This window comes from Cottoperca gobio, chromosome 14 (assembly GCF_900634415.1).
Source record: "Cottoperca gobio chromosome 14, fCotGob3.1, whole genome shotgun sequence".
Lineage (NCBI taxonomy): Eukaryota > Metazoa > Chordata > Actinopteri > Perciformes > Bovichtidae > Cottoperca > Cottoperca gobio.
This window is the reverse complement of record NC_041368.1, coordinates 14,304,287-14,322,773: the sequence shown is the minus strand read 5'-3', so window position 1 is coordinate 14,322,773 and position 18,487 is coordinate 14,304,287. Positions and strand designations below refer to the sequence as shown.

The 18,487-nt window shown below is 40.7% G+C and overlaps 1 protein-coding gene across 1 annotated transcript in view; it reads right to left on the bottom strand.

Annotated features, from left to right (window-relative positions):
* Nucleotides 1-14,345: 14,345 nt before the first annotated feature.
* The window catches only part of dchs1b (dachsous cadherin-related 1b), an 81,181-nt gene continuing 77,039 nt past the window's right edge, over nt 14,346-18,487 (bottom strand). The window contains exon 29 of the mRNA XM_029447956.1: nt 14,346-18,420. Coding sequence (XP_029303816.1) covers nt 16,373-18,420 — 2,048 coding nt within the window. The 3' untranslated portion in view covers nt 14,346-16,372. The remainder of the gene's footprint in view (nt 18,421-18,487) is intronic.

Genomic DNA, 18,487 nt, shown 5'->3' with positions numbered 1-18,487 from the left:
AATTGTTGCATGTTAGAGGGATCAGATCTGGCCTTTACTTGGGACATTTTGACTCCTAACACAATGGGACAGTTTTATTTGCAACCAGAGGGAGAGAAGGGGGAATACATACGGTAAAGCCCACTCTCATTCAACTATCTGAAGCTCTCACAAAGTAACTCAAAGAGAATCTGTGCTAGGAATAGTAGATACTGAGAAAAGATTTGGACGAAGAAGGATGGATAGAAAGAAAGAAAAGGGCAATAAAAATGTTCAGGAGGGATCTTTATTTAGTTTAGGACTCAGACTCTAAAGTGAAAGCAGATGGGACTGTAGTCTGGAATAGTTTCCACTTGAAGTCTTGGACTTGTGTTTGCTCTGCTCGCTTTTTCTGAGCCCATTCCAGTTTTCTTCAACCTGTGTTTCTGGGCCTTCAACAAGAGGTTTTGAACCACAGATCGGAACATACACACAAATCCTGCCTGCGCTTACAAGAATGTAGAAATGCGCACTCGTACACAGACAATGAGCAATCCCTGCCATGTGTACAAAGATGTGCAGGGAGCATAATGCTTCATAACAAAGACAGAGTTCGCCGTGTGGGGTCAGCTGGTATTGGAAAGACCCTCCACAGTGACAGGGTGAGCGTGAGAGAAACCCAAAAAGCAAAAACAATAAGATGTCTGGCTCGACGCTGCAGCTTAACAATGCTGAGAGGAGTTCATGAGAGGTCAGTTGACAGTGTTGCTGGACTGGCACACAATCATTTACAGTAACAGCTTACAATTCTGAGGCAGTTTATTTTGTTACCCTTCACATTACAAGAATGATGTTTGCAACATGCACATCTGTAATGTGACCCTGAGAAGCAAAGTCAGGCAAATAACCAACCATTGTGTTTATGTTCGTGTAAATGCACAAGGCACTTCAAGTACATCAAGCTGCACAAAGTGTGCGATTGCGTGATTTCAGTAAAGAAAACAAGTATCCACGACTTGTCCTCCGTCTGCATCCTCCGTCTGCATCCTCCATCTGACAGGCAAGCGGCACTCCCATTCATTAACAGGTCTGAGAGTGAAGAGTGTGTGGGTGTGTCTCGCCTTCAGAGTTAACTGTAAGAAGTTCTGTATATTGTATTTATAGCTGGCTGTAAATTAAATACAATCGGCGCCATGTTGGGTTCTCCTAACACACTGGTTGGGCCATGAGTGATAGTCTTTCTTTGCAGTTTGAAACACATGCACTGTATTGTGTAGCCACATGCACACACAGGCAGACACATACATTGTAGAGAAGGATTAAGCTGTTTTCAACGTCTCTAGCTGTACTCTCTAGAGAGTCACTGTTTTGGTCACCTTCTCCATCACTTAGAGTTGTGCTTGTGTAAGTTTTATTTTTAGCAAATGATTAATGGCACAAGCTACTTTTTTGTGACCAGTCTGCCATATGACCATTATTCATTGGAAAACAAGAGCACCGGAATTAAGTAATTCTACTGCTGTGGGTCTGAATTCAACCCTTTTCACACACTATACCATTCACAAGGTTGGACAACTTGGATCTAGTTCAAGCATCAAGCTTATGATATACATTTTTCACAAATCGCAGGGCCTGCTGCCCTGAGGATTACATTGTCCTCCACCCTCAATCTTTAAAGCGCACAAAGAATTTGTGTGATGCCAACCTTCGTGTTGGCTGTACTTTTCACTTCTACCAGTTTGAAAGCAGTTTAGAAGAATAGAGGGATTGTTAACTTAGGGAAGCAATATTTCAGATACCCAAACCCAAACTAAAACTGTTCAGGGTTTTACTTATGCTTGAACATTTGGTACTTTATTATTTTTAACTATGAATAGGTACAAGATTTATAAAAAAACATTGGGTGAAAAGAAAATATATATATACACAGGTACTTAAACATTAACTTTACGGTCACCCCCTTTAACCATGTGATGTTTTAGTTTTTCTTCTAATGTGATAATGTACAAAGATGACTTCATGCGTATACTTAGGTATTTGAATAGGTAACCAGTAGTTAAAAATACTTGATATTGAAACATAGCTGGTCATTTAGATGTTAAACTTCCTGCAGATGTGGAAAAGAATTCATAGTAAGCAGAAAATGCCTAATGTTAAAACAGTAGAAACATTTTTTTTTTTCATTCTGACCGGCTTCTATAATGAAGTGGAATTCTCACCTCATCCATCTTATTCCAAGACATAATCTCGTGGGCTTTTCCCCCCTCTCCCTCTCTCCTCACCTTCATTCATGGCTCGCTGGCCTTGACATCTTACTGTTCCTCCGAGTGACATGCCACGCTGCCAGGAATTCAGTTCATCTGAACTATGTACAACCACAACCCGTATCCTTTACAACCTAGACGACCCACACAGCAGGGGCCAGGAGAAGCGAGAGCACGAGGCAGACTGAGGTTCAGTGCTAAGAGGGGAGTGAAAGAGCCAAAGCAAAACTTGCCTACTGTCAAAAATCCCCCCTGTAGTTCTTCTGAAATGTGAGGGACAGTATTTTGTATGTACTGGTATGTCTACAAATAGCAACCGCAGTGCTGAGTGCTGGTGTTCTGACTGCTGCTTAACGGAGAGAGCTGGAAACAAGGCTGGACGTTCCTCCAAAGCTGTTAATACTGCACGATACACACAAATATAAAAAATGGGCCATAACAATTGATTTTCAAGATGTCTTCATTTGTCTGTGGTATATAGAGGCAGGTCAACATGGAAGGTCAGTAAATGTTATCCTGTAGTTCGCAAGTGTCAGATTCAGATCTCTGACCTCTCAGCATCTTTCTCTTCATGATTATATCAAAAACTTACAAAGTTGTATGGACATATCTGAACCAAGTGTTACTTACTGTAGTTAACAACCAAATTCTGACTTTGTTTTCTAAAGTTATTTCTGTATTTACAAACCTTAGAGTAACTCTTAGAGTAGAGTTAAATATGGTCGGGACACAAAGGGTTTCACGAGAGTGATGATTCCAATAATTTGGTTGGTCAACCAAGTCAATTAATAAGAATTCTTCTCCATGTCAGCATGGCCTACACTGACAGGATGGTTTAATCAATATCTAACATGGACCGCTGTGCACTGTGTATCCACTCCCCTGGCACTTATAGCCATGTTTATGCTTTACTATTAACAGTTCAGCCAACAAAGGCCTCGTCCAAATCTCCCCTGTTTTTCCAGCAGTAAGAGTTGCAGCGCAGCCATCTTTCACACTGACACTGCTGGAATACAAACCTTGAAGGACTGACAATGTTTCATTGTGTGAATACAATATGGGTGAAAAGAAACAAGCCAGAGTCAAGAGACTGCAGTGAATCAGAAGGAGATAATAATGGATCCAAAGATTGTCAACAGTACAGTTACACTTACAGTAACTTGCAAAAAATAATTCTTGCAATATTTTTTCCCCCTACTTTCCTTCCAGCAGACGCAGCTTGAGCTTGTTTCTCCTCAATCAGCAAATGTTTCAGGTCGTGTTTTTCCACACTACATATAATTCAAAATGACGTGCATTGTATAAGTATGATAGAAAAGGGCTTTGGAAAGGTGCAATACCCTGATGAATCTATCCAAATATCTATAACAGTTTAGGTAGAGGGGAGGTAAAGGGCGTTAGCGGAGGACTCAGTAGGGGGAGGTGGCAGTGATGAGAGTGAACTCTTATGCTGAGGTTATGGAGGGAGTCTACTTTCTGGACATGACAGGAAATGTGGGAGCCATGGGGGACACATCCACAGCGCCCCTATAAATCTTCATCATTCGCAGCTCACCGTGCCTGATATCTCTATTATGTGGTCTTTAGCTGTCATCGGTTAAGAAGCCAAAACAATTCTTCCAGAGTAAACTTCTAAGAGTAAACCAAAAAAACTAAAAACCTTATTCAAATGTGACTAATCTGCAGCTACACCACCCACTTCAGCTGGGACAATTCCATTTCCGATCTTTTGACCTTTCAAGCATGTAAGTGGCTGCGGAATAAGCATCACGCGAAGCATAACTCTGTTATGAATCAGTGAAAGTAATCCAGGTTTTTATCAGCCAGAAAGCAACATATTTGGAAGTAGCAAACCCAAAACCGTCACATTTTGATGATTTTACGTCCCTGCAGTGCCGCAATCCCTTTCTCTCTCTGGCTTTCCGTGCAAGAGAGAAGAAATGTGGTTTCATCACTCATGCAGGCCAAAACACTTTGTCCTTTCTTTCTTATTTTCTTCACAAAAACAGCCTGTGAGAGACACCCTGGGAGACATGTGGAGACTCTGGGTTATAATCAAATACAGGAGCCTATCCTGACTCAGCTACTACTACTACTGGCAGCTGCAGTGACTCAGACCTTTCAAAGGAACACTTAGCTTCCATTTACAGTAATGATTTATTATATAATGAGCACCTTGGACCACTCAGTTTCACTGCTGATTTTCTTAAAGGTGGTGCCACATTTTGATGGGTCATCAGTCTTACCTGCATCAATATAATAACGACATAGAAACTAAATGTTCAAAGAACTTTGTGTTTCGATAATACTCACCAGATCGAGCCTGGGTTCAATATGAATCACGACCACAGCCTTTGTCAACAACTCTACTGATGTTGCTAGCACAGAATATAACAAGGAGGCCACAAAATGGCAGCAATGATGAAATGATGTGATTTTAAGTCAAATAATACATCTACAAACAAGTAATTAGTCATGTTTGTTAAAAGGATGTCTGTCAATGTTTGTTGGGATAAACATTGACAAGCCACCACTGTCATTATATATATATATATATATATATATATATATATATATATATATATATATATATAAACCAAATATGATATCATAGTTGAACATTTTGCTCAGTAGATCAAAATTCTAATTAAACTGCTCATTTATTGTAACGCGCATTCAGATCCATCTTCGTCTCCTCAGATGTCAAAGGAGCAGGATGCTGCTGCTTGTAAATGTGTCCCCACAAGGAGTAAATGTATTGAAGTGCAAATAATATGGATATAAGCCATGCTGGTTAGCAATACGTTTTCCCTCTAACTTAAGCTAAACAAAGTGTTGAGAAAATGTCTCTGTGACTAGAGTACTTAAGCAGTCCAATTCTTTAAGCTGAAACGACATGCAGTTGGCTTGTCTCGATGATAAGCCTGATCCACGTCTCTTGGCCAAAAAACTCCATACAACCGATCTCCCTCTTACTGTAAATACTCCCTAATTCCCTGTTTTACTTCTTCACTTCGGGCTGACTCATCTGAAGCTAAGACTTGTCCGTCTTGAAGATAGAGAGATGTTCTTCTACAATCATCCACGCTGAGATTATTTTGTGAGCATAGAGGGATAGAAAGTTCGGAAACACATTTTGATCTGTGAAGTGTGTCAAAACAACAATTATTCATTCTGTTACATGAGAAACGTGTTGAATTACATAAATGTTTCTGCTTTTATTATTATAAAGGACACTGGTGAGCACTATATAACCTGTTATTAAAAATATTTATTTTACTTTAGTTCTAAAAAGAATTCATACACAGGACTTTAATTCAATTTACATCATTTTAGAGAGTCTAGAATTATTTACTTTGGGTGAAAGGCAAAATGGTCAGGTAACCAAAATCACAAAGAGATATGAATCTGTGCATTTTACATGAACTATGGTTGACGTTAAGTTCAGGCAACTTAAACCACCCTGGGTTTCTTTCTGTGGTCCTCCAAATCTAAAATGTCATCCCAGCTCACCAATCTTTCTCCCAATTGCTCTACAAAATCACATTACTTCCTGCACTGGCAATGGACACAGCCATCGAATGTAAATCACTGCTGCAGAATAGTTGCATATGAATTTCAATGAGACACAGTTTGGAGAAAGACGGGACACGGAGGGAGAAATCATGAATAAAGTGCAAAAAATGACGCAAGGCAGAAAAACATCTGCTTCAACAGAAACCTGACCAAGTTAGTTTCAAAGTTAAGCTTCATGTGGTTTGACTGGAAGCAGTTTGAAAGATTAGAGATTCAAAGTTAATAAAAAATAAAGATCAGTAAGGGCTCCTCTGCTTTGTGCCCATTGTGGTCTGTTATCAAGGAATATTTAATGCACTTCCGAAATGATGATGATTACAGGGCGAACTACTGGCTGTGTCTCTGCTTTTGATTGCTTCTGTATCTGAGCACAAGCACTATAATCTAAGCCATAAAACAACTGCCCTTCATACAGTTCAGAAAGACAGAAGCTGTTTACAAATGCCAGCGGATAAATAATTAAAGAAGAATCATAATAGTACTGAATGAACACAAGCTGACATAAAACAACACTGTACGCTGGTACACTACTAGAAACTAATTATGTGAGGTTTTGAGTTTCTTTGAATAAATCTTGTCAGATAAAAGTCACAAGAACTTAGAATAAAATGGGAAATTAAATTGGAAACAGACAACTTTTAAACTTTTAACACTTTAGCGTTTCCACGTGGTATTATTGTTGGCGCTGCTGTTGCAAAGACAAACAGATCGCTTTCTTTTTTCCTTTTTTCTTCAGATCCTAGAAACTGCCAACAACACAGGACACACTGCCTTTTGTTTTCCACAATCACTTCGAGTTTCACCGTCCGCCATTTCCGCTACTGTGGATAGTAACTGAAAAGAACAAACATTGATTCTCTTTGTTAACTGGGGATAGCTACCAATAGCTAAAAGGGAAAACACATTGTGATCTCATCCCTCCCATCATATTTTGCTGCTTGGGTTACTTACATGGCGTCGGGGGAAGTCTTTTAAGTTGTATCTTGAAGCAGAAGGTTTGCGCGTTGTTAACGTTGTAACATGGGACTCAGTGACGTAGCGCCACATGACATAATGTTAGGTTTAGGCAACAAAACTACTTGGTTAGGTTTCGATAAAAGGTCATGGTTTGGGTAAAGAGGAGCTCAAGACGTAGTGTCCTATATCACTCAGCATAACGTCATGTAAAGAAATCCTATTAGTTTCATAAGGGTAACGAATGCGGGTCTCGTGTGACAGTCCTGTGTTGGCCTCCACTGATTTGTTTTGTAGTCCTGTGTTGGTCTAACCCATCCAATATCAACACGCCAACATCCACTGCCCAAGCTTCAGTGTCTGGCGGCATGGAAGTGAAACCAGGCTGCGCAATGGTTGCCGTTGATTGTTGAGATCGTACTCGGTGGCAGATAGAATTCCATAGTGAAACCGAGGTTTATACGGAACCTAAGTCTAAACTCAGATGGTGTGATTACTCTATAGCCAAGGTATTTGTGCAATCAACGTTTACTTCATAATTATAATTTAAAGCAAAAAACGTGTCTGTTGCCACTTTGGAAAGCAACAACTTTCTGCTATTGTTTTCACTGTGCATGGCCAAGTGAATGCTCTGAGATTGGACGTCTCCACTGATTTGTTCTGCTCTTATTGAATCCATTAGGAAGGTTTAGATGCATGCGTTTTTGCTCAGGAGTGAGTAGCAGACGAATAGTCTGGATGGAATGCCGGTTGTAACCCCACAAGTGAATTGTTATTGTTTTTATTTGAAAAACCTGCAGAGGATAATGCCTGACGTTTCCTTCAAAGTGAGGGGTCAGTGACCTACATCTCCTTACAGAGCTTTGGGATATACTCCACACATGGTGGAAAAACATCAGGTGCACACGTGATATGCAGAGCCATTGGGAAACAAATAGGGGTAACTGTGGTGTTTTGAAATACTGAAAACGCTCGGCGCAGAATTATAGATAAAATGTTTCCAACTTAAAAAAAAGCTTGACTTGCAGTCTATCAAACTATCAATCATAAATCAACATTATGGCTTGTAATGTGAAACACGTTTCGCCTCCACCACAATCCATCTTTCCCTTTTAAAGGATTGGATGATCCCCTTTTTGTTTTTCCTGTTTGCTGTCCAGAAAAGAAGTGGTTTTGTTGTTCTGTTGCTTTTCCTCACAGCCTATGGTGTTGGTTTAACCTCCCTGATTGAGAGTTAAGAGTGTATTCTTAAGTCTGGTGTCTCTGTGAGACCCTTGGCTCACATCTTGGACACAAACAAAGAAGGCAACGAAGAACTGAGGCTAGGAGAGGACAACAGATGGGCATGGTATTGCGGAAGTGGGATGGAGAAAGGAGAAGTAGATGGATAAATGGTAAGGTTTCATAACTGACACAGGGACATATCAAATGAAGAAAAATGGCAAGTGAGGACTCCGAACCTTATTGTGAACTCAGACTAAGCTGCTGCTGACATTCTGACAATTCTCACATTCTCACAGGCTGACAGGCAGTCGGACCACGACCAGCTCTCCTGCCGCAGTCGCCCATTGAAGAAACACAGAGCGAGGGAGAGAGAAAAACAGAAGAGAGTTAACAGAGAGAGGCATGGAGTCCATTAGGACTTTTGCAGAGCAGGGAAGATTGAATAATCCTGGCAAACGCTCACTTAGAGTCCCTCTCTTTCCTCTGTACTTTCCAACTGGGTGCCATCCACACGACCTTTGAACTCCGTCTTAGTTACTGTGGCCCATAATTCATGCAAATAAAGAATTTCTAACTAGAAAGGCACCCCACCCTATAATGTGTTGGCTGGCGACACCATGACATGTGCAGGGTTGAATGGCCCATTCAGGCTCGGAGCATGAGATCATGAATAAATGGGTTACTGCTCTTCATTCTTCACAATCAGTAAAAGCAGTGGATGCTTACAACACAGGATTGTGTTGTCAAAAGGTTAATCTATTTGGGGTTCTGCTGTCTGGTGTTGTAACTGGTTTTGTTACTGACCCTTTTCCAGTGGCCAATCAATGTAGGCTACATGACACATAAGGTGAGGAACATCTACCAGTAAAATAAGCACACTTATTCAAAATGCTACCAATCAAGAAGATTACACAAAGTCAGATTGTCAGCCAACCATGGAGAGCTGAGAGCTGTGTGTGTGCTGTGATATCTAATAACTACAGGAGAGTGTTTTGCTGCTACAGCCCATACATCTAAGAATTATTACTCAAATGTTTCTCCAAGGCATTTGTTATTTTCGCAAAAACCAAAGTACTCACACCAACAAGCCTTTTCATTCTATTCTCCCGGAGACAAATCTGTGGATATCTCATAGAGCACTGTGTCATGCATTCTCCATGTATCTGCCTGTGAAGCATGGCCACACTGTTTGAAGGTTTGTTATTGTTGTTTAGTTTGGATATTAACACTCCAAGATGATTACGCTGCTCTGAAAAAACAATGTAAATGCTACAGAGTCTCAACATTTGTATATTTGTAAAGAGTTCATGGAAGAATTTATATGCAGTTCATATTTCATGCCTTGCCTGAGGTACTTCCAGCCGCCTTAAAGCCAACAGATTGATTGACTGACCAAAAACTGAAATGTTTGGGCTCTCACCAGAGTATTTGACACCTGCACACTCTCACACGGACACACTTGGGAGCTGTGGGGAAATTAGCCTTTTTTTGAAGAACGTTGTATTCTTTATACATTCATACTTTGCTTTTCTGACTGATTGCTCTGCGATACAATCCAGAGAACATTATAAACTTGATTAATGGTTCTATTTTTAAACAATGTACAAACAACATGCAGTCAAAATGGCAATTAGAACGGCTTAAAGCTGACCAAACTCTCAGTGGAATTATTTGCTTCAATTCTTGTAATTTCTCACTAATTAACAATGTCAAAGAGTTCAAACACTGGCCTGTTATTTTGGCTCCATGACGCAGAATCTGATCTACATTCCAACAAGTACTGTGGTAAACTGAATTTTGTTTTTCCTTTTCCCATCTCTACTCTTCTCCCCTAAATCTCCCTCTGCTCCCTCCTGCAGCGTGAAGTATGAGTGACACTAGTGAGGGAGTCCTGTAAAGCAAGCAAGGTCAGCACAAATGAGAAACAGGCTCACACTGAGTCAGCTGGCTCCTTTCTCCTGTCACTTTTTTCTAAGCTTGACGCCACAGAAAAAAGTAAAAACTCACTAAAAATAGCAAATCAGAGGCCATGAGCCAAAGAGCCCCGGCGACTGTTTTTCCTCCATGATTCCTGCTGGTCACGCAAGTGGAAGAGAACAAAAGGTAGGCAGAAATCAACTTTTTGTAAATTCACAGTTAGTTTAGAGATTTCTGCAACTTTAAAAACCAGTTGAATCAATTTGATTAATCATAAATCAAGGCTGTTTCTTAAAAATTGACATGTGGAGGTTTACCACAGGACAGTGTCAATGTGCAACACACACCACAAACAAGAAGGCATACAACTTGTGCACAAACTTCACACCATCTCAACACATGAACAGGACACGCATGCACACATCTCCCTAACAACACAGCAATGGAAAACAATGAGAAGCTTTTCCTTCGCCAGCAGAGATAACAACTGACAAACAGCATGAAACTGGATCTTGGCACCAGAGGTACTGCTGAGAGCCTTTAAGTGTCAGTGTGTAGGGATGTATGTGTTCATGGTAATTTCCTGGTGTATGGGGATACCAGAGAAGGGGGACAGATTCACTGGGGCCAGCCTGACCTTACAGCAGAATTACCTAAGCCAACTTCCACAGGTCCTGTTTGGAGATCTGGGAATCTGTTCAAAGAGATTTTTAGGTAAAGAGGACACAATGAATAGTTTATTGAACTGAGACGCTTATCTAACCGTACATGGAAATTCAACGTTGTAGACTCAAGTTAAATTCAAAATGACGGACAATCTCCAGATTGTTTGTAAACTTTTGATTTCATGAAATGTCTGATTACATTTTTTTTTTAGGGAGAGACTTTTAAAGGCATATTACGCTGATTTTATATTATTCTTTCATGTCCCACACCTTCCTTTTTGAATTTTGAAATTGAAGTCTCACAGAAGTCACAAAATACATTATACAACTGTTTTCACAGGCACACTAGTCCTTGTGACAAGTAAAGTAAATAAATAAGTACATTCTGTTAATGCTGCCATGTATTCAAGCATGCTAGATTTAGTCAGTTTCTACTGAGGTATGTGAATAACAAAGGTCACGTGTAAGATGGAGAAGAATTCAACGCTGTGATAAGTGTAACTTACCATCAGCATACTTGTCTAATTTTTCCATTTACTTTGGAAAGCATGTCAATTTATTCATATTAAGTTAGAATACAATATTGATGAACCATCCATCTTGGATGTCTAATCAACTTATCTTAAGTTCTACTACATTAAAAACATTCTTCAAAAAGTAACTGGCATAAAAAAGAAATTTCATTAGTATTTCATCAGAATGATTTACATTTAAACATTAAGAAGAAGATCCTCCAGGAAGAATTATTAATATCTTTCAGACACTTTCGGCCTTTTTCATAATAGCATACAACATTATATATTGCTACACTTGCACAACAGAATCCACATACTTCAACAACTATTTTTTATATTTCCTTATGCAAACTTTCTCTGACAAAAAGCAGATCAAAACATCCCTGGAGGACCTCGAGCTCAGTTAAACTATTAAGATATTACTTTCCTCTCTCTTTCTCTGCACTGACCTACATTCATGAGTAGTGTATCAACTGGTGCAGTGCATCAATATTTGTCTCTAATATACAGTGCACGATACTTCATAGTTAACAGCTGGATGCATACTTTGTGTTTTAGTAGCTGCACATTAATGTGCGTGTACTGATTCATCATTTAATAAAGTTGAACTGATCGAAGTCAGAATAAAAGAGCACCTGGTTGCTAACTACTGCATGAGCCAAGTCTAATATGATATTTACAGGCTTGGTTCCCAGAGAGTGCAGCTGCAGATTACCCAGACCCAGTAGAAAGAAAACATTGGTCTTTAGAAGATTGTGCTTTCTTAAAATATTTTCCAAAGAGGGACATTTGTGGAGAATAAGATCTATAAAAGTACATAATTGTGTTACTCCAAAACTTTTACAATGACTGTTCTTTCTGGCATTTGCAATTTTAACACATTCCAAAAGCAGTCAGAAAAAAATTATGCTTTCTTACCAATTGAAAGATACATTGAAAGTTTGCATTTGTGTCATGTGTAAATTAAAATGGATCCAATGTGTTGTATGCCATTGGGAGTTAAATTAGGAAATTGTCTTTATTGACCATTTTAAACAACATTTTATAGTGATAGTCTCAGAAGTCTCAGCTGACTCAAGAAAAAGATGTTAACCATATTAAAGCCCTTTCAAACTTAAAATCTTACATTATTTTAATACTTACTTTAAGTAGTATGTATCTATAACATTATATATTCATGAATAAACAGGCAACTATACAAGTTTTCAGGGCATTTAAAGACTTTGAAGAGCAAATATAAAAAGGAATAAAGGTAAAGGTTTCATGAAGAGTGGAGCTGATGGACCCAAATGCAGAAGACTGCGGGCAACAGGGTCTTGGAGAAATAACTTAAATTCCTGGTTCGGTGCATGCAAGGCAAAACTGAACATCACAGAACAAAACCAAGGATCCAACAAAGACTGAACAGGACTTCAAAACAAACTAATCTGACGAGGGGATGAAGTGAAGGCGGAGAAACGGGCGGAGAAGCTCAAGTGAGGGGAATGAGGTGTTTCGGCAGGAGCTGATTGAAAACTCTGGGAGCAGGGAGGGACTAACGAGGCTGAAAGAGACCAGGTGTGTAGATAAATACAGCAAACAGAAAACAAAGTCAACAACTCAGTCCTGTCTTAACAGAAAGTTTGAGGTCCATCTGGACACAGAGCTGGACTGTGATAAAAAGGAAACATTGAATGTTAATGTGAGCACACTGGGTCAATTATTTATCTTTATAAATTAATCTTTTCATTGACAACAAATTCATTTTAAGGATTCAAGAGGTTTCCAGTGTCATACTTGAACACTTGATGAATGGGATTTATGACACTGTATTACCAGTTGATCTCTACTGTCTCAAATATTAACATTATTATACTTAATAATAACAAACCCACACACAAATATCATATTGTTCCAACAACTTGCTTTAACATCTCTAGGGGATAGACTTCTGCTCCAGACAGATTTCTCCAAGATTTGACTAAATAACCTACCAAGTATGTGCCTGTAGAGGTTGGATCTGGGCCAGTGTGTGTGTTTGTGTGCGTGTGTGTGTGTGTGTGTGTGTGTGTGTGAGTGTGTGTGTGTGTGTGGGTCTGTGTGTGTGGGTGTAGGCTGCAAGAGCGGTCTTGGGACAGCAGGCTGTAAACACAGCTGTGTGTTGAGGTGAACGCGCAAGTGAGGGCAGAAAGCTTTCCTTTTTTTTTTTGCAAGACTTTCATTTAGTTAACATGTTCTTCATCCTTTGAGGTGTACAACTGATCCCCAGCTGATTAAAAAGTTAAGATTGTTCGCTATACAAATAGCATTAAAAAAACATGAAAATGTGCAATTATTTATCACCTCTCATTTCACATGACATCATGTGCCTGTCTCACTGGTTCCACAGGAGCTTCTGGCTCTTTCTCTTTCACCTTGTCCATGTCCAGCTCCTTCTGTACATAACAATAACACAGAAACACTGCACGGCTGTGTGTGATGACCAAATGAGGCAGAAATCCTCAGCAGCTATACAAACATGTCTGTGCTCCATATGAAATAAACATTTTGCAATTATTCAGCTACGTCAACATCATATGCCTTTATATGAGCTGGAAGAACTGAATCCACTGTTGACTGGATCTTGGCTGGATCTCAGTTTCTCCGATACCTCTAAAGGCTCAACTTTACTGTATCTTGTGATAGAAGAATACTTTTCCCACGACTTTACCCAAGACCTTTGGTTAGCCTTCTTCATGATGTACACATGTTGTCAAGTCAGGGTTTTTTTTATCATTCTTTAATGGGCATCATGAGTCACCATATAGATAACTGGCATTGTTGTATTTTACAGTTATATTTTATATATCAATGTTTTTGTCTTTTTTTAAAAGACACTTACATTTTATGTTGTATTTTTGTGGATCTTGGTTCTTGACTTCTTGCAACAATTTTGGAAATCAGTCTCTTAAATGTTGTCACTTGGATTCAATCAAACCAAATTAATACATGTATTATGATAATATCATGATAATATACTGTATTAGTTTATAAAACCCGATTGAAGGCCAGATGGTGACCATACTGGATGTAGGTCTCTGTCTCCTGGCCCACTATTCTCATAAGGTCTGCTGTGATTCTGCCCAAAGCCACATTTTCCCCTCACTTTAGTAGTCTCATAAATGACTGAAGTTAACTCCAGCTCTTCAAAGTTACCGCTAAGATAACTGGAACACTGTTAAAATGAAATTACATTTCAGTTCTTCCCTCAAAGCCTTGGTATGAATTCTGAAAAAGATGAAGTCTGACTCCAGTTTGTCAAAAGAGATCAGTATGAATTTATTATTTGCTTTAAATACATGTACAGATCTTCTTTTTTCTGCCATTGCTTCACTAATCAGTCACTGGCAGTCATCTCAAACTGAACTCCAAATGGACATCCTCCAATACAGAAATGTTTCTGAGACAGAATGATTATGAGTTGAGAAGATGGTGTGCTGGAATTAGGCTCATGGCATGTGTAGCTTTTAGCTAAACTGGTGCCAGCTTTGCATGAGGAAATGTGTAGGGTTATGTTGAACAGAGATAGAAGTCATCTCTTGAAAACAAAAGGACATCCAAACGCTGTAATTAACCTAAAAGATTAAAAACAGGCCAGAAGGATAAATACAAATAAAAGAATGAAAAAGACACACGCCGTTTGCCTCTAGCTACGCAAGCAGATTGCTAAAACTGGATCTGAACAATGAGAGAAAATTAAAAAAAAGTGCAGATGATGAGTTAAACACATGGAACCAGAAAACACCTCATCATGGTGGTGATAATCTAGATGAATGAATCATAGCAATAAAATGCACAGAAAAGAGAGTTAACATGGAAAATAAATATGCACTGGTTGCTAAATCCTTGTACATTCATCAGGACTAATGCATTCGGGCGTTTGCTTCGCACTTGTCTGGCTCATGTGTTACATTTCTCCAAGTTATTCGACTTTCCTATGAGAATCCCAGCCTATGCATTTGCATGTTATTTCTGTTGTGCTGAGATGTACAACTTCACAGTAAAATGCATTAAGTTAATGACTGATGTAACTGACTACAGGAAGCACTTTCTGTCAAAGACACAGAGGTGATCAGTAAATTGAGTTGTCCCTGAATAACAAAGGGAATGTGCTGTTGTGCATAACGGCACACCACAATATAGTGCTGAACTGCTCGAGAAGCAGGCATTTAGATTGATCACAGGTTTTCATCCAGTTGCTGTTTTGGATTTGGGATGATCTACAATTTGACAAAAAAAGAAATATTAAGGTAACAACACAGCATAGTGTGAGCTGTGCTTGGTTTCCTACTGTCAAAATGTGGCAGCAATTCCTCTTTTCATATAAATAATGCTAAAAACACAAATGTCTCCCTCTCACTCACATCAGCACTGTCACAAGAGTCTCTAAAACCCCTAGGAGACACATACAGTACATAGCATAGACTGCATACATATAAATATACATATATGCAAATACACAAAAACAATAACCCCTCCATGTGGAATAATGGCCTTTCTGGATCTGAAATCATAATTTCATATAAAAATATATAAAAATAAAAGTAAAAATCAAAAGAATTGTTATCTGAATTGGTGAGAAAACCCCCTAGAAACCATAATCACCATTGCTGTTCCACAGTGTGATGCATTGCCAGTTCAATGAATCAGTGTCTTTGTGAACACACACCGTTTATCTGTCCATGGGATTCACACACATGTCCAGAGGCCATTTTAAAAGCAGCCACTAGATGAGTTTAATACTGGAGTGTAAAAATGTCCACAGACACAAAGAGAGGAACAAGGTCCTTAGCTCTCTGGCCAGCCAGCGAGGGACTTGAAAACTACACATATCTATCTACACACTAAGGGATCTCTGACTGCAGGGCATGGTAATAGCACATTCCCATGAAGAGGTCAGTTTACCTCTTAACCCTGATCAGTTCATGGAGACCTGCGTCACTGTTGACACGGAAGGGTTGGCTGGTCCCGTCAACCCAGGCACATGTTCCACTTTTGTGTATTCCTGTAACACTGCTGACCGATAGAAGTACTTCAAAGAATGCACATATTCTAGCAGGAGAAGGTTTAGTATGTTTTGTGGGTGTGTTTATTGTATAAAATTCATATGGTAGGACACTTGAAACAAACGTCACAATCTGGACATTTGTGAAGCTTTGTTCTCGTGATGAAAACAACGGTTTCTCAGAATGACAGTACAACTGAAGCATCCACTTGCAGCCAAAATGTTTCAGGTTGTCTGTCTTAAAGTTCTTCCTTAAATAGTTTTCTAATTTCTCCATCATATTCTCATCTCGCGATCAGGACTCTGGTCCAGTGAGGGCTCCCTGGTGCTGATCATGGATGCAGAGGGCCCTTGGTTGACTCCAAAGGGAGAAACAGCTGGAGATCGAGCTGCCAGAGGGGACAGCGATGGGGAAAAGCTTGGGGACATTGCTGCTGATGAAATGGATCCCTCATGACTGATAGGGGACCTGCGGAGTGAGGCCAAGTGGGGGAATGTCCGGCCAATCACAGGGACCTTGGGGGGAACTGACATGGCCCCTGGGTGGGCCACTGATGTGATGAGTGGTGGAGGGTCAATTCTAGGTTTGGGATCCATTTTGTGCTTAGGCTGGAAGGGTTGGCGAGGATTCTGGCTCTGCTGGGCAGTTTCATCTTTTAGCCTGGCGATCTCTGTGAAGACATTAGCCAGAGGCTGGAACTGAGGGCACCAGTTGAGTAGGTAATCCCAGTTATAGCTTCCACGGAGCTCCTCATCACTGGCAACAATAGCCGTGAGGGAACCATCTACTAAAGGTTTACCATCCTCTGGGAAGGCATAATCCTTGGGGAGGGTAATATTGAGTCCGCGGCCTGCTCCGAGGTACCCACCTCCCTCGTCTCTATAAACTGGAAGTTGGCCAGAGAGCAATGTTCCACTGAGACTGCTGCCCAGTTTCTTTCCTTTGAACCAGGTGCTGCCCTCCAAAGCTGCAGGCTCACAGGAGATATCAGAGAGCTGGTCAGCGTCCTGCTGAATTCCAGAGTCTGGTCCTCTGGCTGAGATGTGCTCCTGCATGGACGAGGTGATAGAGGCAACGCGGGGGTACTCGTTAATCATCCTGATCTCATCATCCTCTGCTGCCTCAGCTGATCCTCTTCCACTGGAGTGAGAGGGATCCAGAGAGCCTCCTCTAGTGTAGGGTCCACCACCACTCCCACCCTGATCGCCGGCATAGCCTGGCAAGGCCTGGTGGTAGATCCTCTCCCCTCCTTGTCCTGAGTTGCATCCATCTAATTTCTGCAGAGCCGTTCCTGGCGCAACAGTTCTGTTTCCTGCCTCCTGGGCTTTCTTCCTTCTGCGTGACTTGACAAGGAACACCACCACAGCCATGACCACAAGCAATACGATAAAACCAAGAGACACAGCAATGATGCTAATCAGCAGGATATTGACATCGGGGGCCAGGCCAAACTTGGTGTTTGTGACGTCGATGGAGACCTGGGCTGTAGTGGTGCGAGATGCATCTAGAGGACTGTGAGCTCTCACATCCAGGGTCATCAGCCTAGTTTCCCGTTTAGTCCGGCCTGAGCCGCTGCTACTACTGCTGCCTGAACTGTCCAGTTTGAGGAAAATTACCCCAGTTGTTTTGTTTACATCAAAGTACTGAGAGCTGGTGGGAAGAGAATAAAGAACAATACCATCCACCCCTCCATCCTCATCATTTGCCTGGACCTGGCCAATGCTCTGGCCTTTCTGGGCACCCTCTGGGACTTCAAAGGAGAAATCAGAGGATGTGAAAAGTGGGTCATACTCATCCTCACCTGTGACAAACACTTGTACAGTTACAGTGGCTGAGTGGTTTCCTGAATCTACTGCCACTGCTACAAAGTTAAATGAGTTGACCTTTTCAAAGTCAAAGGGAATTTTGCTTTTGATTTCTCCGGAGTTCTGGTCCACAGTGAAGCTATCTTTCCCCGCCACAGACCGCTCCACAATGTGGTACTTCAGTTGGCCAAAAACCCCTGTGTCATGGTCGATGGCATGTAGAACTGTCACTGCTGAGTGTGCTGGTAGGTTTTCTCTGATACTGGCTGTCAGGACTTCCACAGGGAAGAACGGATGATTGTCATTTACATCTTTGACCTCAACAATGACTGGAGCGAGCGCAAAGTGACCCTGTCCATCTGTGGCCTGGATGATGACAATATGTGATGACTGGTGCTCACGGTCGAGTGCTCGCTGAAGCCGCAACGCTCCAGTCCACTGGTCCATGGTAAACAAGTTCACCTCATCACCGGAGCTGATAGTATACTGAACCTCAGCATTGGGAGTTGAGTCTGGATCTGGCAAAAACACAATAGCAGAGTACAATTTTATTAACAGACAAAGTAAGAGAGAAATGGTAAATAA